This window comes from Cynocephalus volans, chromosome 5 (genome assembly GCF_027409185.1).
Source record: "Cynocephalus volans isolate mCynVol1 chromosome 5, mCynVol1.pri, whole genome shotgun sequence".
NCBI lineage: Eukaryota > Metazoa > Chordata > Mammalia > Dermoptera > Cynocephalidae > Cynocephalus > Cynocephalus volans.
The window spans coordinates 80828762-80855632 of record NC_084464.1 but is presented as its reverse complement, the minus strand read 5'-3'; the positions used below and the strand labels follow the sequence as shown (position 1 = coordinate 80855632).

General features: G+C 34.1%; 1 protein-coding gene across 4 annotated transcripts in view; it reads right to left on the bottom strand.

Moving 5' to 3' along the window:
* The window catches only part of SENP6 (SUMO specific peptidase 6), a 106878-nt gene that overhangs the window by 70087 nt on the left and 9920 nt on the right, over positions 1 to 26871 (bottom strand). For 2 of the 4 annotated variants that reach the window (XM_063097358.1, XM_063097355.1), the window contains exons 2-6: positions 19753 to 19846; positions 17701 to 17761; positions 6419 to 6564; positions 5486 to 5590; positions 639 to 659 (exon numbers count right to left, since the gene is read on the bottom strand). In XM_063097358.1, the coding sequence (XP_062953428.1) occupies positions 639 to 659; positions 5486 to 5590; positions 6419 to 6564; positions 17701 to 17761; positions 19753 to 19846 (427 nt within the window). The remainder of the gene's footprint in view (positions 1 to 638; positions 660 to 5485; positions 5591 to 6418; positions 6565 to 17700; positions 17762 to 19752; positions 19847 to 26871) is intronic. The other 2 variants (XM_063097356.1, XM_063097357.1) reach the window with 2 other exon arrangements.

Sequence of the window (26871 nt, the reverse complement as noted above, 5' to 3'; positions counted from 1 at the left end):
AGCTACTCTTATGGACACTGGCTTTAGAACAATTACAATCATTTCACAATTCAAAGAAATGTGTGTTAAAAACTTTGTCATGTCATTGATATTACTCAGATTTCTACTAAAAGATTATGTGTCCGCCAGTGTTCCCACAAAGGAATACATAGTGACAGAACAGAAGGTTGGTCACAAACTGCTGTTACAAATTTTGGGATCAGAATAGCATACATTTGATGTGTCAAGTTTTAACTTCAAGTTTAAGGTGTTCTAATTCCATTTCTCCTCCCCACAGTTTACTAAAGTGTAAAAACAGGAGTACTACCACTAAAATATAACAAGAAAGATTTTGATGATGTAACCGAAAACTGTACTAATAATGCATTGAAATACTTTATTTTTAAAGAAAAGTAGTCAAACATCAGCATAAATACATAATAACCATTCACGGAAAAATGTGTACTGAGAATGATGCTGAAACACCACCCACATAAGCCAAATATCATGTTGCACTATTAATACATTTCCTTTTATTAAAATAATAAGCTTTAAAGATGAACTGTAGTTCAACAGATATTTTTTCAAAGCATATAAATAATCTGATTACTATGTATACCCATATACCCATGATCTAATTTTATCAATATCAAGCTTACCTTTCTTTTCGGTCCAGATTGCTTAAAACATAAAAAAGAAAAAAAATGTAAGAGGCAAGACCTCGTTGTTGATATATCATTGTAGTTATAGTAACTGTAGTCAATAAGGCAAAAGTATATGAGATCTATTTGTTTTAAACACATTTATGAATTATATACTATATTTTGAATCCTGTCTAAATTGTTTTTTAATTTTTTGTCAATATACAAAATAATTTAACCAATCTTTTATATATTTAACAGGAAGAAGACAGATATTAAAAATACATAAAAAGTTCTTGAAAGGGCTTTAACTATCAAACATTTGAGGATAAACGTTATTTTAGAATTCAGTAGTCCCCCCTTATCCTTAGGGAATATATTCCAAAACCCTCAGTGGATGCCCCAAACCACAGATAGTACAGAACCCTATACACTGGGATGAAGCATTGGTGAGACAATTCCATAAACAAGATGGCTGTCACTCATGCTTTCTCATTATGAACAGGGGCAGATAATTTTGGTTTTTGTTTTTGAGAGCACATGGGTTCTTTGCTGTGTACGCTACACCTGGCTTTATCATATGCCATGCAGCATTGCCACGTAGTACCAGAGTTAATCTGATAATGTTATACTCAGAGTTAATTTTTCCATGTTTCATGCCCTAGTGCCTCCTTTGCACTTTTATGAGTTAGTATGTACTTCCCTTGCCTGAACATTATTCTCAGTCTCTGAAAAATTCAATGATAATACCACAGCAAAACTTTAGGAACAACCTCAGTATCTACTAGTAGGGGAATGGTTAAATTATTTTCAGACAGTGGTTCACCATGGGTAACTGAAAGCAAAACCCTGGACAAGGAGGGACTACTATAGTTATGTAAATAATCTTCAAAGAACAATAACATTTCCTGAATGTTCCAAAATCTTAGTGGTTCCAACCCTATTATCAGGTATGATTATTTGCTTTTGAGTAAGAAAAAATTTTTTTTTAAAGATTGAATCTTTTGCACAAAAGTCTTAGATTAAATATACTATATGATTTGAGATATAAGGAAAGGCCTGGGATTTAAAATCATGGCCCAGTATCACAAGTCCAATGTATAAAAAGTTCAACTCTTCTCCACAGTTCATGGAAACTTCAAAAAGTTATTAATGTCAATGACTTAAGATTAAAACTATATAAGCCCTCAATTTAGAATAAAACAAGACATAAATAAAAAAGATATCAATAAAACTTTTTTACATAAACAAAAAGAAACATATTTCTTAAAAACTTTTCAACAGTAAGGAAAAGAATCATTATAAACTTATGTTAATACCATATTTGAAATTTTACCCTTGCTACAGAAAAAGAAAATAATTTGTATAAAATTAATCTGTTAGCTAAATGACAAAAAATAAGTAAATATTATCACATCCTTATTAAAAGTAAGTGAAGCAAAATATAAATATAAAAGATTAAATACAATCTATCCTATCCTGTGTATTTATTTCTTCTTTTTTTGCTGGCCAGTACAGGAATTGAACCCTGGACCTTGGTGTTATCAGCAGCAAGTTCTAACCAACTGAGCTAACTGGCCAGCTCTGTGTATTTATTTCTTTTAGAGCTGTATTTCCAGTAAAAGTAAAACAAAAGCCAAAGTTAGGCATTAGTAACTAATCCAGCTCTACCCTGATGTCCCCAAGAAGTGAGAAGGGTTTAGTACTCTCATTTTTAGTTCTCTTGTTTTGTTTTTTAAACTCACCTGTACAGAGGAAAGGAAGGAGGTAGAATACAGAACAGAGGTAGAAGATACATGTTTGGTGCTTCCCAATAAATCAAAGGAGTTGGGGGAGGGGAGGGGCGGAGGCAGGGCAGATAAACACACACGCTCATTTTCTTATCCTTGAGAAAACACATTTATTATGATATGATATCTAATTTATAAGTCATAGCATTCTCTAAGAATCTTCAATATGTGTTTATTATCAAGTCCTGTCCTAGCTTACATATTCTAAAAAATGCTTTTAAAAAGTGAGGAAAGCTCATTATTAGTAATGTAGGACTCTGTAAAGATGTCAACTTAAATTCTTGTTGGGCTCCTTCATACAAAATGAAAAGAAAGAATTACCTTGAACTAGTGCTGCACTAGGGGTCTCAAAAATTTTTTTAAAAGGAAGGGAGGGGGAAAAGAGACTGATTAATTCTGGTATCAATTTAGACATGATTTAGGACTTCAAAAAATTCATCCAAAATGGTGCTTCTCATTAATAATTAAATCTCGCTCATTCCAGAAGCCTGTTTTTCCATTTATGGATTAAATATGCTTTTGTACAGATTTATTTCCTCCCATGGTCCTTAAAAGTCTTTTGCCTATCCTTAATAAAAAGCTTAAAAAAAAAAAAGTAAATAAAACATAAATCCATAAAGTGTGCTGTTTCAGCAAGTGTGATTAAAGTTAGGGACGGGGTGACAGTTATATAGGTTTTTTAATTTCTGCATTTTATTTTTTCCATACTAATACTATCCTCCTCTATCACTATTAGTGTACAACCTATCTTTTAAAATATGAATTAAATTCACATTTGAAATAGCAATAATAGATTAGAATCTTAATTATCTCTCAAAGACTATCTGATATGATGTGATATTTTAACAATGTGCACTCATTCCTTTTAGATAATAAGGTGTGATGCACTTGTTCTTATCTTACTTAAGAACTATAAATTACTCAGAATACAGGTCTAATTTACTTGAAAGACAAGCTATACCACTCACTCCCAGCAGAATACTCTGTGTGCAGATTACCAATCTAGTGGCATTTCTTTTAATTTCAAATTAAAACTTCAGAAAATAAGAAAATTTAGGAGAAGCTGTAAAAAACCCAGTGTGTTCACTCTTACCTGAGGCCTAACAATAGTGCCAACTGCTTTATAGCAACTATCTTAGATAAAGTCTTTCCTTGCACCTTTGAAGATGTGGTTTCTACTGTATGAGTGTCCTCTTCTACCTGGTACACTCAAAACCTCCTTTGATACTTCCTCCGTAAATTCTTCTCTGCTCCCCTCTCTATAATTACTACCTATACTTTGTATATCTCTACTACTGCACTTACCATGTAATCATTTGTTTACTTGTCTTTCTGTCTTCTACCCTAATCAAACTTGAGCTTAAAGGGCAGAGACTGTCATAATCATCTTTGAATACTCTACACCTCATCTATGCCTTGTACGTAGTATAATATCACTCAATGTTTTTGAAGAAAATTTTTAAAATCTCAATGACTTGTCTTTGAACTTCAAAATCTTTTTAATGACAGTCATGCTACAGTTGGAATAAGAAATGTTTATTCTCATACAGAATAAAGAAAAGACAAACATAAGTAGGATCTGTCCTGCTGACTTGACTTTCTACAGTTTTCTTTTTTGCCCCTAATCATTCTGGTCAAATATTTTCGCTCAGGATTATTTCTTTAAATACAAATCAATTCAGGTTGTTGTTGTTGTCTAAGAAACAATATTTTACTAGTAAAAACTAGTTCTTATTAACTGAATTCAATCTTTTATGAAACAAAACACAACCCAATTTCCATACTGTAATCAGTTTTTTAACATTACCAGTGGGCAAGTGAGGGATGAAGAAGGTCACTGTGCAAATAATTCCAAACTAATAAATAACTTAAAAGTAATAATAATTTAATAATTTCGGTTGTAAAATATACGACTTAACTTGATTATAAACTTTAAATTAGTATTTTAATTTAGAAGACATTTTCAGAATATCAAGTATGGTTTCTACTAGTATGATCAGTGTGTGAGAAAGAGTATGTCTCCACTTCTCTAATTACTCTCCTTTTATTATTTTTTTCCATGTTGTGCCAAATGTAGGTCAGGCAGCTTGATTTGTGTACCTTGCAATAGGGCAAGAAAATTTCTAGTATGTGCAGTAATTTCTCTGTCTTTTTAGTTAAATTTCTCAAATATCTTATGTAAAAACTATGATAAAATAACATACTTAAGCAAAAGAAGGATTTTTTAATCATAACCAAGGAAGATTTAAGGTTTTTAAGTTAAAAATCTATGTTGTGGCAAATCTATGTAAATAGCAAATATATAGCAAGGATTCCTAAGGTTCAGGACACATTTTCTGAATGAGTAGTAGTCTAGATTGACATTTTTAAAAAATGAAGACCAGCATCAAAAATGTACACCAAATCTTTAAATTTTACTAGTTATAAAAAACTATTTACAATGCAATAAATAGATTATTTATTTAACTGTTAGAGTTTGAGAATTTGAGTCAATTGAAAGGGATATAATATTCCAAAAAGGGTTCTGAAAAACCTCAAAAGCATTTAAAATACCAAGCTTTCCCCAACTGCTACTTTCATTATTTCAAGGTTTAAGCAGTAGTTTTAAGATCAATGAGAATTCTAAATCTAACTAAAAATACTAAAAATCAAAATTTCCTTTAATATTTAAACTAAAATGAGATTTGTTTTGATACTATGAAATCTTACAAACCTTACAGAGAGGTAAATAACTGTAATTTTACTCTTCAGAGCTAAACTACCAACTGAAGATACATCTCAGTCGTATGTTGTAAGGTCAATGTTGTAAATCAGCTTAATTTAAATATCTTCTCAGATCTATTGAATTGTAATGCAATAGAATGGTTCTTATTTCAAAATTCTCTATTTACAGAATGTGGTAAATCCAATAGCAGATATAAAATAATAAAATTCCACATTATGAATTATTTCAGAGATCTCTTGAACACACAGTGAAAACACTAAAGTTCCACAAAACGGGTTTAAAAAAAAAGTCAAAACCTCCTATTAAAGAAGATGGTATGTATACACTAAACAAAGAATCAGAATCCTTACCTTTGGGCAGCTGTTTTTACTACTGGTATCTGTGCATGAGCATGATGAAAACGTCTACCATGAACTACAGTTCCAGAACATAATGATGCATTTTGTGTATTTTCACTGCAGAGTCAAGAAACAAAAAACAATTTGAACAAGGAAAAATTACATACACATTGATAAAATAAATCCTTTAAAATCTGAGCACTCACAAAAAACCTTTACCACAAAGAAAAAAAAAATTTATAGATAAACCCAAATTGTCCACCTTAAATTGTCCGTTAGTTTCCCACTTCCTGAATTTGTCTTTCAAAAGTTTCCAATCCAGTTCAAGGTAAAAAAATAATAAGGACAAGTACAAAAACACTAGAATAGAAATCATGAGTCCTAAACTCTACTTCTGATTCTGCCACTCACTTTAAAGTTATTTAGCCTTTATGTACCTCAGTGTCTCTCTATAAATTGACACAGTAGCAATAAGTGATTTTCAACCCCATTTCTGGGTTGTTACTAATAGCCCCAACATATCAGTAAGTGTTTCACCATGACAACCACCAGGAAAGGTGGGTTACATCTGGAAGAGAAAAGGAACAAGAAATCCTAAAAAACAAACAAACAAACAAAAGTCCCTTGTTGAGATAATAAAGATTAGCATCTCCTTAAGGAGACATGACCACCCACTCTATAGTGCCTTCTACTTCTAATATTATGACTGAGATTCTAATTATGCGAAAGCCAACTCGTGAGATCCCAGCCTATTGAAATGTTTATTGCAATATGTTTTATTTAGAACCAAGGAGTCTCACTGCAATCAACCCTACTCCTATTCAAAGCAAAGAATCTAAATTCAAAAGAAGTGATAGGTTGGGCTTATTGCCCACAAAAGTAATTAGCTTTTGGTGTGAAACCCTTTATTCTTTTCTGTAGGAATGTGTAATGAAGCTCCTATACCTCAATTTCTTATTGTTGCTCAACATGTTAAGTCCAATTGGGTTGCCTTTCAAAGATTTAAAACTTTCGGTCTTGTTTCGTCTTACATATGTCTTCAAGATGAAGTCACCAGAACTAGTAGCAACAATTCCAGGTGGACGATTTAACTGTAAAAAAATCCATAAATGTTAAAAATTCAATAAACAAACACCATAATATGATAATCAACTACCTGAAAACCTATAAGGAAAAAAAGGTAGTAAAAATGTACCTATTGGGCTTGGGGAGAGGAATAACAGTGGCATAACCTAAAAGTAGTACTTTCAGAACTGTAGCACTTTTCTTCCCTAAAGACAATGCAAATTTGTAGGATTTTCTTTTCATGTAAACCTCTCCAAAACTATTTCAGAAAATGAGGATAAGAGGATCTTAGGATAGCTTCATCCAGAGTAAAAAATAAGTATTTCCCCTATTTAAATTGCCTCGCTGCTATCTGTAGGACAGTACTGCCAAATATGGCAATAAGCTGTCATTTCAACTTACGCTTTTCTATAAGAACTTTTGCCTTAGTGTTAAAGTTTCTATACAAACACAAAAACTGAGATGATGAATTTATACTTTCAAAGGCGCAAAAAATATAAATATACCAATAACAATTACCCTGAGGAGACCACAGTATAAAGGATGCCACCCCCTCCCCAAGCTCTTCTCAACAAAGAAAAGTATCTTGGTTACATTCACTGCACAAGACATTTAAAAGCTATTTTCAGACTCTTTAAGACAAAAAGGTCATCAGTTCTTAGTGATAATTTCCTCAAATTGATGTTTTAAAAATCATTCTTATGTATTTAATTTTTGAAACAATAGTTTAATTTTTTTTTTACTCTTTTACAAGAAAACATGCTCATAAGACAGTAACTTAACTTTTCTCCCCCCACCCCCTTTTTTTTTGACTGGTAAGGGGATCGCAACTCTTGGCATGGGGTGGTCCGCACCACGCTCAGCCAGTGAGCCATCCCTATATAGGATCCAAACCCGCAGCCTTGGCGCTACCAGCGCCGCACTCTCCCGAGTGAACCACAGGGCCAGCTGTCTCCCAACTATTTTATAGAAACACCATATTATGTTAAAAAAATATCTCCCACAAAAAAAGTCCTCCTGAGGAGAGAGTTCATTGTGCCAGCACTGTTCTTGTTTTTTTGGCATATCTCCATTACATAATCCAAAAAGACATATTTTTCACACAATGCTACTTAATCTCATCCAGGTTGACAGACTATCAGGGACAAGACACCCAGAGAGCTGAGACCAGATTTAAGGCTGTTTTCCTGTGAGGCACCTGTTGATTCCAGAAGATGCATCTGAGAGGCTGAGAATCTGAAATGAACTTCAAACAGACTCACATATCTTTGGAGACAAAAAAATGGAGTTCTACATCCACCAAGTACAGAGGGCCTCATAAACACTTCTAAATTTGGATTAGGATTACAGCCTACAAACAAGGGTGAATGAGAACTATTATAGTCCTCAGAGTCTGAAATCCAGTTTCTAAAACTGAAATCTCAGTTCTCAGCTGGATTAAGGCAGTAGTTCTCAAATTTTAGAGTACACCAGAATTACCTGGACTCTTTCTTAAAACAAATTGCTGTGCCCCACCCTCGCATTTTCTTCTGATTCAGTAGGTCTGGGGCAGGCCTGAGAATGTCCACGAGTGAGTCCCCAGGTGCGTTGATGCTGCTGATCAGGGGATCATATTCTGAGAACCATTAGATTAAGGTGACCTGAGATTGGAAGGGTTTCTATTTACTAGCCAGAAGTAAACATACATCCTCTCTGCAGGAAATGATTGTGTATTATCTACCATTCATAACCAGTCTCACAAAGAAATAATGTGATTAAAAACCAAGAGAAACAACTAATAATAACCCAGAAATAAAGGGTATAAAAATGATGGGAATATTACATTCTTTCTCTTACTAACAGAATACAATCAGTTCTACATTTGGTGACCTTTTTACACAGAAAAGATAACATTGCTATGATGCTACAGTGGTGGAAAGATAATAAATTAGGGATCAAATAGGCCTGTTGTCTCTTTCTAGCCAGGTAATTTTCCCTGTAATCATGAGGTTATTACACACATTAACAAAGATTTCATACACAAATCGCCTAGTTCAGGAATGGGCAGACAGGTAGGAACTCAGTTCCTAGTTCCCAATTAGAAACAGATATCTTCAATTAGAAAGCTCATAAATTATATTATCATAAATAATTGTTCGTTAAGCTGCATTCAGCTGAGAAAAATTAGGCCTATCCAGTCACCATGACCCAGGCCCATTCTCTGTTATTTTGAAAAAGTGCCCTAGGTCAGTGGTTCTCAAAGTGTGGTATCCAAACCAGCACCATCAGCATCACCTGTGAACACTTTAAAGAAGAAAAATATCAGGCTCCACTCCAGACCTCCTAAATCAGAAAATCTGGGTGTGGGGCCCAGCAACCTGTTTTATGAAACCTTCTAGGTGATTTTGATGTACACTAACATTTGAGAACTACTATCCTAGGTGATTCTGATACACACCCTGTTAAGAATGCCAGAAGCAAAATGTTTCCCTTAAAGACTGATTATATTATTTTATACTTCTACATATAGTTATTACAACAACTAGTATTTTTTGGGTGCTTACTATGAATAGGTATTATGCAAATTATTTTGTATGCAATATCTCACTTAATCCACATATTTTATCCTTTTCAGTAGTTCTTCAAACTAGGATCCAGCAACTGCACCTAAAACATCAGGTCAATTACTTGACACCACTGACAGGCAGAATTAATATACTCAAATTTCTTCCTTCAGTTCTTTTTCCTCAACAAAATCTTTCCTTCATATGTCACTTAAGCTTTATAACAACTCTACCCCTATGTTTTAAAGATCACTGAGCTTAAAAAGCAAAGTAACTTGCCCAAACTAGTAAGAGGATTAGAACAAAGAACTCCAAAGCCTATGCTTTCGCATACTACACTACATGAGGAATTTTTATAGTGCTGTTTGTACAAATATAAATGTTGATTTTACAAGAAGAGGCAAAAACAATGTTATTCTAGTTAAAGATTCAAAATCATTAGGATATGAACATCTCAAAAATTAAAAGGAACTATACAAAAATTACTTTTATATTAATGTGGAAATTAATCCTTTCTCTTAAGAACTGTTTAAGCCAAAATTATCTATCCCAATACACAAGCACGTAACAGCTAATTCAGCCATGTTTCTAATTAAGTCATTACACATTTTAAAAATTTCTTTCTGAAGAAGCATTTGGGCTTAGCTATAAACAACCCAAAGCCCATCATCAAAGCAGGAAGATCTATATAAGTCAAATTCTTAAATTTCCCAATTCTGTTGCCTATAGGTTGTTATCAAAAGCTATCTTCAGTCCATAAGACAACCAGCACTTCTAGTTTTGTCAGATAACAGTGTATCTCATAAGAAACATCGTTTATTGTATTGTCAGATTCCTTGAGAAAAAGGTTCCCTACTATCTGTTACACTTAAAATGTAGCTCCAAGGAAAAAAAACCCACTTCATGTGAGAATCATAAGATGTAAATTTGTAAAGATTCTCTTATCAAACGATTACAAAATTACAAAACACAATTCCAGCTGCCAGAAAATTCAGAGAGAACTTGAATTAAAATACAAACATATAAATTATTTTAGACACCTGGCATGTCTAAATCTCTCCTCCTAATTAACAGTTTTTATTTTCCATAATTTTATTTGTGCTCTTAACCTGGTAATCCACATCAAATTACTGGGAGGAAATAAAGTATAAATAAGTAAGAATGGAGCCATTTGTAGGCAATTATCTGACATATTACAACACTCCAACTGATTAAATCAAGATGATCTATTCAGTATGGAGGTCACTGAAAAATTCAGTAAATCCAACTCACTCCCATCAACCTAAGACAATTTTCCAGGCAATGCAAGCACAGCATCAGGAGAACTACTGTTAATGAAGAGGAATCCATCTGTTCAAAAACAGATCACACGACTAGCAAACCAACTGTAAACATGGGCCTCACTGATGTCAGATCTGCAACTACAGACATATCATTAATAGCAAAGGAAAATTATTTTTCAAAGGTTCAATAACAGTGCATTTAATAATAATGACATCTAGCTATTATGGAAGATTGCTAGTGCCATGTACTACGTGAATTACACAGCCTCATATAAATCTCACAACAATCCTATAAAGTGGATAGTTATTAGCAGGCCTAGAATCTGATATTCGATCTGATTAACTACTATAACATACCACCCATAAAAGCTATACAGTAGTTCCCTCTTATCTGAGGCTCTGCTTTCTGTGGTTTCAGTTGCCCGCAGTCAACCACTGTCTGAAAATAACTTAACCATTCCCCTACTAGTATATGTTGAAGTTGTTTCTAAAGTTTTGCTATAGTATCATCATTGAACTTTCCAGAGACTGAGAATAATGTTCAGGCAAGGGAAGTAAATACTAATTCATAAAAGTACAGAGGAGGCACCAGGGCATAAAACATGGAAGAACAGATTGACTCTGGTACTACGTGGCAATGCTGCAGGGCATATAAAGCCAGGTGTAGCGTACACAGCAAAGAACCCATGTGCTCTCAAAAACAAAAACCAAAATTATCTGCCCATGTTCATAATGAAAAAGCACGGGTGACAGCCATCTTGTTTATGGAATTGTCTCACCAATGCTTCATCCCAGAATATAGGGTTTTGCACTATCTGTGGTTTCAGGCATCCACGGAGGGTCTTGGAACAAATTCCCTAAGAATAAGAGGAGATTACCGTGTTCCTCTCAAGTGGATATCAATCTACAGAAGACATTTACACAGTATAAACAACAGTAGAGGGATCAGCAAACTTTTCCTGTAAAGGGCCAGATAGTAAGTAGTTTAGGTTTTCCTGGTCAAACAGTCTCTGGTTACATCTACTCAACTCGGTCCAAATATTCAAATCTGTTGATGTAGCACAAAAGCAGCTATAGATACTACATAAACAAATGACTATGGGAGTTTTCCAATAAATCGTTCTTTATTGACACAAATGCGAATTTCATATAATTTTCACATGTCATATTCAAATAGTATTCTTTTTTTTCCGAGCATTTAAAAATGTAAAAACCACTTGAGCTTATGAACCATAGGTTACAGGCTGGATTTGGCCAGTGAGCCTTAGTTTGCCAACCTCTGCATTATAATATTAATAATTAACAAAAGAGCATAGCCAGTTACTAGAACTTAAGTTTCACAGGAACAAGAAACTTGTCTGTTTTACTTGCTAGCACACTATGAATATGTATTTGTGGCATAAATATTTCATTGAACTCCTACATCTGCAGAACTTATCAATATGTGGTGTCTTCCACCCAAAGTTACCACATATCACACAATCAATTTAAGTAAAAAACAGACATTCAAAGTTTAACACCCAAGAATTTCAGATAAAAGAATCCATTAAATAGAAGCATGAGAGTTCCAGTCAAGATGGCAGAACAGACGGTCCCCAGCATCTCTCTCTCCCACAAATCAACCAATTTACGATCATAAAAATGTAACAACAGCCAAGCTGGGGCCGCTGGAGCTCAGGGGAAGAGGAGGAGAGACCTCCGGACTTCATGAAGGCAGGAGAAATGACGATGAGAGAAAGAAAAAACTGCTTGGAGAGGTTCGAGCCGTGGCTGCTTTAAGGCTGGAGCTGCTAAGCGGATGGAGCAGGAGCCAGCAGAAGCTGCAGCTGTGCCCTTCAGATGGAGTTGCTTGGAGGCGGCAGGGGAGAAGAGAGCCTTGGTGGCCCCTAGGACAGCAAGACCACTAATACGGTTCCTGTGGACCCACGCAAGAGTGAGGAGCTAGAACAGCTGAAAAAGGGAAGCCATTCAGAGGCCGGTGAGTCATCGCAAGGGACTGGCACAGGGCCAGTCCCATGGGAAGTGTTTGGAGCATGGGCGGTGAGGGAGACAGGCCCACCAGGAGAACACTGGGACACAGCAAGGACAGCTGATCTGCCCCCCAATCAGTGCAGGACCACTCAGAGAAGACTGGTCTGGAATGTAGAATTGCATGGGGTGCAGTTTGATGAAAAGACTCCAGCCCAGATCAGAGTTTCTACACAATCCAGGTGCACAGGGTCTCTGGAGAGCCGGAAGTACCTATAAGGTCAACCATTAAACCCTGAGCTGCACAAAAAGCCTTCCCTAGGGAAACAGCAGCAAAGCAGCAATTTAGCTCAACCACACAGCTCAAGTACTGGTTCCCACAGGAAGTTCCCCCATTATAGAAGTAAGCAAAGGGTAAAAAATTAGTTCTGGCCCAGGCACACCGCCAGCACCTCAGGGCCCACCCAGGGACCCAAGGCATGGATCCAGGGACCAGACCCCTCCCCCACAGACAGGCACACCACCAGTGCCAATGCATGCCAAAAACATCACCTCCATGTGGTTGGCCCACCACAGCCACCACAATAACCACAGCTGCTGCGAAAGTGGCTAGATACCACGACAACCACTTAGATGGTCCGCCAGCCACTGGAGTGCACTGACACAAGAAGAGTCACCAGCAGAAACCAAAGAAAAAAAGAGTCTGTCTCTCTCCACAAAGCCCATTCCAGAGTGACAGAAGAAGCTTCTGCTCTGTGATAATATTGGGGGACTGGAACACACCTCTCAGCATTGGACAGATCATCGAGGCAACAAATCAACAGAGTAACCATTATTCTTTCAGAGGGAGAGAAGTCATCTAGGGTTATCAGTGGTGGGAGTGGGGAGGGGGATGGTGAGAGATTGGACAGGGGGCATAAAGAATAAGTACAATTTTTAACAATATATACACTAGTAATATTGATTTGATCAACATATGTCAACATTGAACCCCCAAAATATGTATAATCAATTATGATTCAATAAAAAAAAAAAGTCTAGTTAGACTATGCAGACTGGCCTTGTGAAATAATTTACATGTAGACATTTTCCATAGACTAAATGAATATGGACCTCCAATGTTTTGAAGAAAATACACAAACCACAAATATAAAATATTTCACAAAATATAAAATATAAAATACTTTACAAAAATATTTCATAAAATATAAAATCTTTTTATTTATGGTTATGCTTTTGCCAATAGTTCGTAGTTTTATAATGAAATTAACAAGATTTAAGTTTTTCCAATTATTTTTGAGAATATCTGGTTAAAAACTAAAAGGTGGATCTGCAGAGGGTGGGGTCCCAGCTCCACCCTACTCCAGCATGACCTTGCTATGGGTCAACTATGTCTCCCAAAAGTTCATGTATTGAAAACTTGACGGGCCGGCCAGTTAGCTAAGCTGGTTAGAGCATGGTGTCATAACACCAAGGTCAAGGGTTCAAATCCCCATACCAGCCAACTGCCAAAAAAGAAAAGAAAGAAAAAAAAAAAAAAAAAAAGTACTTTTGCCAGGCACGATGGTTCGTACCTGTAGTCCCAGCTGCTTCATAAGCTCAGGCCGGACCATTACTTGAGCCTAGGAGTTCTGGGCTGTAGTACACTATGCTAACTGGGTGTCTTCACTAAATTCAGCATCGATATGGTAACCTCTGAGAGCAGAGGACCACTGGGTTGCCTGAGGAAGGGTAAACCAGCCACGGTTGGAAAGAGAGCCAGTCAAAACTCCTGTGCACTCTCTGCTCTGTCTGCTTCCACCATCTTGCAATGTGAGACCCCTGGGTCACTGTCGCCACCACCAGATGGACTTTGGACTTCCTAGCCTCAGAAACTTTAAGCAATAAATTCCGTATTTTTTATTAAAAAAAAAAAAAACCAAACTCCTGTGCAGATCAATAGTGAGATCACGCCCACCGGACTCCAGCCTGTGCAACAAAGCAAGACTCTGTCTCTTGAAAAAGTAATTAAATAAAAGAACCTACTCAAATCTTGGTAATCCCTTTTTAGCATATTTCCCCAAAATCCAGAAACCCAATGACTCTAACTAATGACTAAACTACAAGTTATTTTTAATGTTTAAACATTTGATTACCAGGGTCTGGCCAGTTAGCTCACTCAGTAGAGTGTGGTGCTGATAACACCAAGGTCAAGAGTTTGGATCCCCCTATCAGCCGCCAAAAAAAAGAAAAAGAAAAAGAAAATTGCTCTGAAAATTTCATTCTAGCAATAAATAATATTTATTCATATCTAAATAATATTTATTCATGAAATAAATGGATAAAAAAGGAAAACATCAGCCCAATCCATTTTAAGAGATACATTTCCAATATTATTTTATATAATAAGTTTAATAATTATAAATACCTGTAATATATTCTTCGGACCAAGTGTTTATTAATAATTATAATGACAGTTCAATGTAGTTTAAAAAAACCTTTTAATAAAAGGAACTGTATATAATGATAAGTTTAATGAATTTCTATCTTTTTATTACAGAAAAGTATAATAGGGTAATTAAAAGATTTTTAACTACATAAAAATACATTATTAGTTAAAACTGTGAGAAAATTGAACAAAAATATGAATTTAAGAGAGAAAAGACACAATATAAAATTTCCAACTGTTAAAGAAGAGATGGTTCATGTATTTTTAAAATAGATGGTACCAAGTATCAAAATCAGAATTATCTTTAGAGATCACTGAATATATCTAAGTATCATGTAGATATTACTTTAAAATATCAATATTTACATCCTTGAAAATGTGTAATAAAGTGTATTTTTTCAAAAACTTATGGAAAACCTGCAAGAAAAAAATATGAAGACCAATGCCCTATAGAAGTTAGTGATAGAAAACACCTTTTATTTTTCCCGAAAGAGTTCACTTTTTTCTATCTAACGAATACTTAAAAGGTAGCACTTTAGAGAATCCAAATGTTAAAATTAAAGTTAGAAAAATCTGCAGTGTGAAAAACCTTATACTTTTTCAGTGTTAATAATTTTATTAAAAGAACTTTAAAGTAAAAACTTTTTTACTTTATAGTAAAAATACTAAGAGAAAAACAGCAAATTCAATAAATTCCTTAAATTATTACAAATAGAGATGTTGTCGAGGGAAAAAACAAACAAAAATTTAGGGGGAAAAAGTAAATTTAATAGTCTCTAAGATACAATTAAACTGTTAAATACAAGAAATATGTGAAAAATTGCTATGTCAGATCAGCAAAAATTTAAGTTTGACCACATTTTCTACAATATTATAGGGAAATAGGAATTCTCATACACTGCTAGTGGAAATGGCAAATGTTAACTCCTATGAATGAAAAATTTGGCAATACTTAGCAAAATTACATGTGAATTTACCCTCTGAAATAGCAGCTGAAATTCAAGGCATCTATCCTTGAATAGACAATTATACTGCACAGATATAAAAAAAAATATGCACAATGCTTTATTAAAGCACTATGTGTAACAGCAAGAGTGTGGGAAAACCCTTTGTTCACCAATAGGAGACTAACTGAATATCTATACTATTTTCATTGACTGGAGTACTGTACAGCAATAAAAGGATGACAAAAATCTCTAAATACTTTGCTGAAGAGTGATCTACAGAATATACTATTAAGCAAAAAAATCAAGGTGCCCAACAGTATGTATAATTTCTCCAAGAAGGGTGGTAAATGCTTATATTAAAAAAAAGAACAAAGCAAAACAAACAGTGGAAGGCTAAACCATATAATTTTTTTTTAAAGGTTGCCTACAGGAAGAAAGAGAAAGAGATAAGTGCAATCAGGACAAAAACTAGACTTCTCTGAAGATAACTTCCTTTGTAGACATGAAGTTGAAACCATGTCAGTGTTTTTTACATAATTATAAAACAAATTAAATCAAAATGAAAATAAAAATCAATTGCTCAAAATAAAAAACAAAGTTAAAAAAATAAATAAACCTAACTCTCTGTCCAGTTAGTAAAATTACCAACTAGGAATAAATAATTTCAAGTGACTTTAAAACAATAATTTAAACATACATTCTGAGTGGTATATAAATCATTTTAAAGTAATTACACTATTGAGAAGTTAAAATTAAAAAAGTAAAAAAAATAAAGTAATTACACTGATATTACTATTGTGAAACTATTTTATACTAGTATATCTAATATGACAGAGCAAATAATTAAATTAACATTAAGACTCAAGATAGTAAACCCCAAAACCATAAAAGAAAAATGACTGATACATTTGGGAACATAAGAAAATACATTTTCTCCAAGCCAGTAACCACCATAAGCAAAGACCAGTGAAAAACTGGGTTAAAATATTAGCAACTAGTATCACAGCAAAGGGCCTCTTTCTCCAAAATATCTTATTTCATCAAACATACAAAACCATTATAAGACGCACCATTATTGTATATAATGTGCAGAAAAGTTTTTTAATTAAACCATGTCATGCTATCATCATAAGATACATCTAGATTTCAGAGATGCCAAATGTGAAAAAAATGTGCATCTTAAGACTCAATGTAAAAAGAATTCCTATGAATAATATTCTAAAGACTGAATAGAATAATGGGCAAAGGATAGATCTCAACAATTGTCAAAAAAGAAATAAAAATAAACTGCATATGTGAAAAGGTGTTCAATCTAACTCATAATAAAAGAAATGCAAATTCAGACTACATTGAGATACTATTTTAACTGGCAAAAATCAAAAAGCTGATAACACTGTGACAGATGTGTGGGGAATTCTCAGATATTGCTGGTAAAAGTGTAAATCAGGTAAACCAAAATTAGAAACACACCCATCCTGGTAGAGCAGCTCAACTTCTAGGAATTCACCCTACAGATATGGTTGCATTGTGTACAAAAGAACCCAGATAGAAGACTAATTTACTCAACACTATTTTAGGAAAAAAACTAAAATGTTGATAACACTGTAAATACCCACCAATATGGTAATATTAGTTAATAATGGTACATCATACAACGGAATACTATGCATCCACTAAAAAGAACGAGGATGCTTTTTTATAGACTTTTATAGATGGCCTCCAAGATATATTAAGTAAAGTAAGATCAGAAAAACTGTGTACAGTGTACATGTACTACAAATTGTATAAGAGGGTGGGGTGGGAATATATATTTTCTTTATAGTGCATAAAATATTTCTGAAGAGATAAGAAACTGAAAACCCTGTGCAAACCTGTGCCTCTGGAGAAGCGGGTAGTTGGGGCTTACAATTAAAAAATGTCTCTTTCTTCCAGGTAACAGTCTTTAATATCTAAACTTAAAAAAAAAAAAAAAAAAAATTAAAAAAACACTTGCCTTTTTTCCTCTTGAGATTTCAGAATCCTCATCTTCATCTACACTGAGTAGATTTGCCCCACTACATAGAAAATAAGAGGAAGAAAACCTTAAGTAACAATTACAACCCATACATTAAATTCAGAAGTTTTTATCCTCTATGCTTGCCTAAGTCAGGGACTCAGCAAACTTTTCCTGTAAAGGGCCAGATAGTAAATATGTTAGGCTTTGCAGGCCATGTGGTTTCTGTAGCAACTACTCATCTTTGCCTGTATGATAACAGCCATAAACTATACATGTGGCTTTTTTCTAGTAAAATTATTAACAAAATCAGGTGGCAGCAAGACTGAGCCCATGGGCCATAGTTTGTTGACCCCTACCATAAACAAACACATAATTTTGTTTTCTTAAACTATGGATTTTATACATACTCACTCATTTTTCCTTCCTCTCTTGGATTGACTATTAGGGAAGAAAGATAAACAAAATAAAGGAGAAGAAATAAACTGGTAAGGGAAAAAAATCTCCGCTAATGAAAAGAAATTCCAATGGTATTGCCACAGTAAAATAGCATAACTCTACCACTCTTGAACTATAACCCTTTACTGAGAATCACTGGCCTGAGATCCTAAAAGATCAGACTAATGTATCTATTAATAGTTCATGTTAATCTCAGCATGTTTAAAAAGTTGAAGCCCCTAAGGACTCATGATGAACCAGAGAGTACAATTCATAAATGAAATGTACAGAACAGCTAGCAATTTAAAAGACAATTTTTTTAATGTAACTTAAAATGGCAAATCCTCCAAACAAAGCAAGTCAAGCACACATTTTAAAAGACAACTCTGCTAAGTTATTTATAAGATCCTATCTATTTATAATAAAAATGCAAAATGTTTTATTTCATTTCTGTTTATATACAGCCCAACTTTTTTAATGCTAAAAATTCTCCTCTAAACATTTAATAAAAATGTTTAAAAGGTGGTATACTTTCCATTCAGCTAACTTCAGATTTAATTTTAATGTTTCAAAATTATATAAACACTAAATGTCTGTAACAAAAAAATTATTTTAAAATTTAAAATTACAAAAAAAAAAAAAGAAACAAAAAAGAAACAAAAGAAAGAAGACCATAAAATATTGACTTTAAATGAAAAACTTACCAGTTCAAAGCTCTTCTTCAAATAAAATTTCACTTCAGGTCAACATCTCATAGGTGAAGTCACATAAAGTGGTAATGATGAACAGAGCTGTTGCCCAGACAGAAGTGAAGCACCTACAATATTTAGCCAATATACTCTGAATGACTTCTTGTGTGAAAATTTCTAAAAAACATTTATAGTTTTGGTAGAACTTTGTGTGTATATCTGTGTGTCTCTGAATTTATTGTTTCTTTTGGCGAGTGGGAAACCAGATCTATAAATCAAAAAACTAAAGATAATGTTGAATTTGTAATGCAAATCTCACGACATGTGAAAAGTTCTATAAAACTATTATTTAAAATTTTTACACAGCAGTCATTCCAAGTACATTAACAAAGTACTTAACTTTTGCTTAACTTCTGTCTGGGTAAACACCTGTGTTTATCATTTATAATGGCTCTGCTTCCTCTGGTGAGAATCTGATCTAAGATGGATGTGGTGGGGGTGGTGGTCACAACTGGGGAAGGAAGATACTATAGGACTTAAACTTTCATACAAAATTCAAGGACCTTAATGTGGGTTCACTTACTCATGATAAATTGTGGCTTTTCAAACTGCTGCCTGAACAGAATGCTTTTTTTCTTTTCCCCAAAAAAGAGGACAATTTCATTAATTCGAAATCTTCTATAGTACGGTCAATTTTTAATCATAAGGTTACACATATAACAAGAACACATTTATATATTTCAAAAGATAGAGAACTATAACAGTAAAGTTATTTACTAAAAAAGAATTGCTCTTTCTTTCTTTAATGCTACCGTACAAGAGTTAAATGTTTTAAGAATACCATACTCTTAAAAATATTTCCATGGGATATAAATTGTTTTTCTAATTCTAATAAAATATCTGAGGGAAAAAAAAAAATCCTTACTCTTTATCTGTATCTCCTTCACTTTCTTCTTCATGATCAAAGCTCCAATTATTTTTAAAACCTCCATCTCTCTTAGACTCTGATCTAGCCAAAGCTGAAATAAAAACAAACTGAGATAAGTATTCATTAATAGAGCTATTCAATATAAAATAAATTTGAACATTTCCTAAACTCGAATTATTCGAGATTTTCTTTTAATTTGCTTGTCTTTTGACTGTTTCTTATAAACATCTTATTTCCTCTCTAGAGAAAAAGAACGTATTAAAATCTGTTTTGGTCATTTATAGTCATTCATGTATGTGTGTCTGCTACAAAAAAAAAAGCTCAAATTAGTAGGATACAATAATAAAAATGGAGAGGCACATTAATATGTATGAAATATATAAAATCAGCCCTAAATCTCAATCCTTGGTCACTGATTCTAGAAATTAGTACCTATAAATAGCTTGCTTGCCCTACTCATGAGAACTATATCCAGACCACTAGCCTTTTCCTTACACTCTATCATCTCTGCCTTTTAAAAGAAGAAAAACGAACAAAGTTTTCTGTGTCGGCAATATGGTTAACTTGATGAGCAGAAAAACTCTCTAGATCAGAACACCAAACATGCTCATTATGAGTTTAAAAAAATTTATAAGTTCATGGCTGAAACCCCCTGAAGCCATAAACAACTAGAAAGTAGACACCCAGAGAGATAAATGAAGTTCCAAAGCTGGCATGTCTTGGTGCCATATGACAAAAACCTGATGTCCTAGAGCCTGGGCTTCTCTTAAATTAAATGCAGGGCCCCAGAAAGATGAGAGGTCAGACTGAAAATCAGAAGACCTAAAGGGCAACACTCTGATTGGGTGAACTAGTGGGAAGGAGAAAGAAAGAAAAGAAATCCACTAGAGAAAGAGACAGCGGGGATAACTGTGATGTCTTACCCTTGGTTCTGGGTTTTTGAGTTGAACTAAAGATAAAATGTATCCACCCATGGTCTGAATCTTTGTGTCCTCCCAAATTCATATGTTGAAATCCCAACCCCCAAGGTGATGGTATTAAAAGGTGGGGTCTTTGGGAAGTAATTAGATCATGAGGGTACAGCCCTCATGAATGGGATGAGTGCCCTTATAAAGGGGCCCAAGGAAGCATGTTTGCCCCTTCCATCACATGAAGACATATCCAGAAAGTGCCATCTATGAGAAAGTGGGCCTTTACCAGACTCGGAATCTAGACACCCTGATCTGACTTCCTAGCCTACGGAACTGTAAGAAATAAATTTCTGTTGTTTTAAAAACTACCAGTCTATATAGTATTTTGCTACAGCAGCCATGAATAAACTAGGGAATTGTTAATCATAAATCCACAATTACTAAGGTTTGTGGCCAGAATTCTCATGGACTTTGTGCCCCAGAAAAGTTCATAATTAAAACAACCTCACATGAAAATATGCTCAACATCATTAGCCATTAGGGAAATGCAAATCAAAATCATAATGAGATACTCCTTTTCATCTATGAAGATGGCCATTTATTATAAAAAAGGAAAATAACAAGTACTACTTAGGATGTAATACTGGAATTCATGTGTATTGCTGGTGCAGCCACTGTGGTAAAAGTCTGGCAATTCCTCATAAAGTTAAACACAGAATTACCATATGATCCAGCAACTCCAATCTAGGTATATACCCAAAGTAACTGAATGCATGGACCCAGACACTTGTATACAAATATTCATAGTAGCATTATTCACAATAAGCCAAAAGACGGAAACATCCCAAATGTCTATCAACAAATGAATGGATAAACAAAATGTGGTATGTGTACACACACACACACACACACACACACACACACACACACACACACACACACACACACACAATGGAATAATATTCAGCCTTAAAGGAATGAAATTTGGATACATGCTACATGGAAGAACCTTAAAACATTTTACTAAGTGAAATAAAAGGACACAAAAGGACAAATATTGTATGATTCCACTTATAGGAGGTACCTAGAATAGGCAAATTCATAGAGATAAAAAGTAGAACAGAGGTTACCAGAGTAGAAGGAAGGGGAGATGGAGAATTATTGTTTAATGGGTACAGAGTTTTTGTTTGAGATGATGAAAAAGTTCTGGAAATGAATAGTGTGGTGGTTATACAACAATGTGAATGTACTGAATGCCAATAAATTTGTACAACTGCACACTTCAAAACAGTTAAAATGGTAAATTTTATGTTATGTATATTTTACCACAATAAAAAAAACCCTGCTTTTAAGAGGGAAAGCCTTGAAGTGACCAATGGAAGCAAACATAAATCCTCTCTAAAAATATATAAAACTTCAATGCAAACCTCAAAAAAAGAATTTCAAAGAATACAAGTTCACAATCAAAAACAATCATGAAACAAGAGAAAACAAGTCATCATGAGCATATCTAAAACACCTTTACATGTATACTTAGGTTGAAAAGATAAATAAATAGTAGATAATGGGAACAAAGTTTCTCCCTGTCAGTGAAAAAAAAGTTACAAATAAGCAAGAAGGTAAAGCTGGAATAAACCTTGTGGTGCTGGATTTAGAGTCAGAGATATCAGTATGAACTCAAATTTATTTAACTTATATACAGGTGGACAGATATAAATATAGATGTGTGTTGTAACATGGTTTAGTATACAGAGCTAGGGCAGAGACACCATCATAAGCAATAATCACACCTACAACCAGATCTTGGTTTCTTTCTTTTTTTTTTTTTAAAAGATGACCGGTAGGGGATCTTAACCCTTGACTTGGTGTTGTCAGCACCACACTCTCCCAAGTGAGCCACGGGCCGGCCCCAGATCTAGGTTTCTAAATACCATTCTCTCCAATAAAAGGAGACTAAAGGTTCGTAGGAGAAATGACTGAGTCTAGGGCAAAGGCAGAAAAAACACAAGAGAAACTTGAAATACCTCACAGTGTAGGATGCAAGAAAGTGCATTTAAAAAAAAGATGAGGCATGTCAAAAGGTTACAGGAAGGGCCAGCCCATGGCTCACTTGGGAGAGTGTGGTGCTGACAACACCAAGTCAAGGGTTAAGATCCCCTTACCAGTCATCCTTAAAAAAAAAAAGTTACAGGAGATGACATGAGAACTCCCAGCAGCCAAACAAGTTGGAACAATTTTAGCAAAAGTAAAGAACAACAGTAGTGGACTTAACCTCCTCCCAAGTAAAATAAATATTCCTCAGTCAATACTGATATAAACAAAAAAGTGAATAAATAAATGGGGAGAAGGGACACATCTTCCTTACAGAAGAATTTGAAATGATATATGCACAAACTTCCTTCTCCAAGAGATAGAACTTAATTATCCTTCCCTTGAGTATGGGCTGGGAACTGGAAACTCACTTCAAAACAATAGACCACAGAAGAAGGAAAAAAACTGACAGTGGAGAAACCTGAGAAACACTACCTTAGTCAAATGGTGAAGGTTTAACATCAACAGTGATATGTCTTATTCTTGGCATGTACCCTTTAGTACAGTGTGGTGAAAATGGCACTTCGGCACTGTGGTCTTCTTCCTGAAAACTCGTAACGCCATTTTAATCATGAAAAAAAATCAGACAAACCCAAATTGAGGGACATTCTACAAAATACCTGACAAGTACTCTCTTTAAAACTGCTAAGGATAGCTGATAACACCAAGGTACGGGGTTTGATCCCTGTAGCAGTCAGCCACAGAAACAAACAAAAACTATCAAGGTTATGAAAAACATGGAAAGATTATGAAACGGTCAAAGATCGGAATACACAAACGAGACATGACAACCAAATGAAAAGTTCTGGACTGGACTCTGGAAAATAAAAATGACATTAATGGAATAAACTGGTGGAATCCAAAAAAAGTCTGTATTTTAGGTAATACAAGGGTACTTCAAAAATTTTGTGGAAAAATAGAATTAAAATATAATACAAATCTTTCCATGAACTTTCTGAAGGCCCCTTGTAGTATACCAATGTTAAATCTCCTAGTTTTGAAAAATGTACAATGGCTATATCAGGTGGCAACATTAGCAAAGGTTGGGTTAACTTCACCAGTAATAGGACAAACTGATATTATGGGCCTCTAGATATTACATGCTAAGAAGGACAAAAGATAGCTTCTATAGCATTCCTTATAAAAAAAAATATATGCATAAGCCTAATCTAATCATGAGGAAGCATCAGATAAACCCAAATTGGGATAAATCCAAATTACAAAATAACCATTCTGTTTTCTTAGACATTGTCAAGGTCAAGAAAAGCAAGGGAAAACTGAAAAGCTATTTCCAGATGAAAGGAGGAAAAACAGAGCCGGCAAGTTAGTTCAGTTGGTTAGCGTGTGGTGCCGATAACACCAAGGTCCAGTTCAATCCCTGTACCAACAAGCAAAAAAAAAAAAAAAAAAAGGTGGGGGATGGGGGGCGACAAAAGAGACATGATAAATAAACGCAATATATAATTCTATATTGGATCCTAAACCACAATTTTTTTTTGCTATTTTTTTTTCTTTTGCTTATTAAGGAACATTTTTAGATCAACTGATGAAAATTGAAAAAAGTTTGTAGATTAGATAATATCAATGTTAGTTTTCTCATTTTGATAACTGCACTGTAGTAATTTAAAAGAATGTATAGTTCCTATGCTCATTTTCTATGCCCATTCATACCCTAATTACAATGAAGTAATTAGGGGATAAGTGGGCAGCATGTCTGAAATTTACTTTCAAAAACGGTTAAAAAGAAGTGTATGTTTTATACATATATATGGCTAGAAAGAAAGACTGAAAAAGCAGCTGTGGTAAATGTTAATACATAAGGAAACAAGTAAAGGATGTATGAGAATTCTTTGTACTAGTCTTATAACCTTTCTACAAATGAAAAACTATTTCAAAGAAATGTTAAAAATTTTAAAGAAAACATAGGAATATATAAACTACAAATAGATTTTCAAATTCTTTCCCCCCTATACTATATAGCTCACTAACACTCCCTTGCTCTGACATAAAAACTAAGAAAAATTGGACAAAAATAAAACAAAAAAATAAAGTTATAATACAGAGAGGACCCAGTAAGACCAAAGGATTTCTTAAATTTCAAAAAACACAAGCCATTAAAGGGAAAACAAATGACTGTATTAAATAATTCTGTTTATAAAGTTATTCCATTCTTTAAAAAATAAGACAAGTAATAACAATCTATATAATTCACCAAGGATTACTATCCAGAATACATAAAGAACACCAACACACCAATACAAAAAAAAAAGGACAGAAAATATGAACAAACAACTTAGAAAAGAGGAAACACACATACACAGAGAAATACACGAATTCACGGATTCATATTATCTTTTAATTCTGTTTTCCCATGAACATTTTGAAGTACCCTCCTACATAAAAGAAAAGATATTCATAGGGTATTTTGTTTAGTTTACTGATGTATCACAAGCACACAGAACAGGGACTAACACTAGGTTGGCACTCAACAAATATTTTTGACTGTTGAATGAACAATAAATATTTTTTTAAAATATGGTAACAAAGATACTTCACCTCTCTCCCAATCAGAGTATTACAAATTCAAACCACTATCTGATAAGCCCAACAGACTGGCTAAAATGAAAACACCAGTCAGTATCAAGTAGGTGATAATTTGTAGAAACAGAAAAACTTAAAAACTGCCACTGAAACCACTTTGGAGATCAATGTGGCAATACCTAGTAAAACTGAAATTGCACAAGTCCTAGAATCCAATCACTCCCATCGCTAAGGAATACTCTGTCAGGTTTTGCAAACTGTGGACCAGCCAAATATGGCCTGCTGCCTACTTTTATAAGACCCATGAGCTAAGAATGTCCTTTACTATTTTTTTTTTTTAAGGCTAGTAAAGTGAAGCAGTGGGAGTGGAGAAGGAACAAAGAAATCTGTAACTGTGATCAATTATTTGTATACACCACCATACTTGGACCCACTGACTTTTACATTTTTAACTGTTGGGATGAAAAAAAATCAAAAGACCCATGAAAATTATATGAAATTGAAATATCACTGCCCGCAAATAAAGCTTTACTGGGATGCAGCCATAGTCATTTGTTACTATGTATGACTGCCTTCTTGCTGAAATGGCAGTGTTAAGTAACTGTGATAGAGACTGTACTCATACAGACTGCAAAGTATAAGATACAGTCATGTACCACATAAGAACATTTTGGTCAACGACAGTGGTCCCATAAGATTATAATAGCTATACCATATATCCTAGGTGTGTAGTAGGCTATACCATCTAGGCTTGTGTAAGTATACTTCATAATGTTTGCACAACAACGAAATCACCTAACAACACATTTCTCAGAACGTGAAGTGACACATGACTGTATTTACCTCTGGTACTTTACAGAAAAAGGCTGCCAACTTCTGTCCTAAAGAAACACACATATGTGCATAAGAAAACAAACTTAAAAATGTTCATGGTAGCAATATGAAACATACAAAAATGTACATTGTAGCAATGTATGTAATAGTAAAAAGTTGGATACAAGAAACACACACATGTGCATAAGGAAACAAACTTAAAAAAAATGTTCACAGTAGCAATATCAGACATATAAAAGCAATGTATGTAATAGTAAAAAGTTGGATACAACCTAAATTTCTGCAAATAGGAGAATGTATGAATAAACTATTACATTTATACTATGGAATAGTAAATGAAAATGAATGCACTAGAGCTATTTTTATCAACGTTGTTGAATCTCTCAATGCTGTAAGAATAAAAAACAAGTTGTAAGGAACAAACAATGACACAATTTATAAATTTTAGAACACGCAAAACAAAGAGATATAACCGTGCACATATATAAAATTCTTTTCTATGTGTAAAATATATAAAATCATATATATGGTTTAGAGATACATACATAAAGAATAAAGTATAAAGAAGTGCATGGGAATGATAACTACCAAATTAAGGATGGTGGTTACCTCTGAAGGGGAGGCAGAGGCAGAAAAAAAAAGGGTTCACTCCAGCTGGCTTCAACTGTATTAGTAATATTTTCTTCTTTAGGCCAGGAAGTAGAACATGAGTGTTTGCTATATTATTCTTTGTAATTCA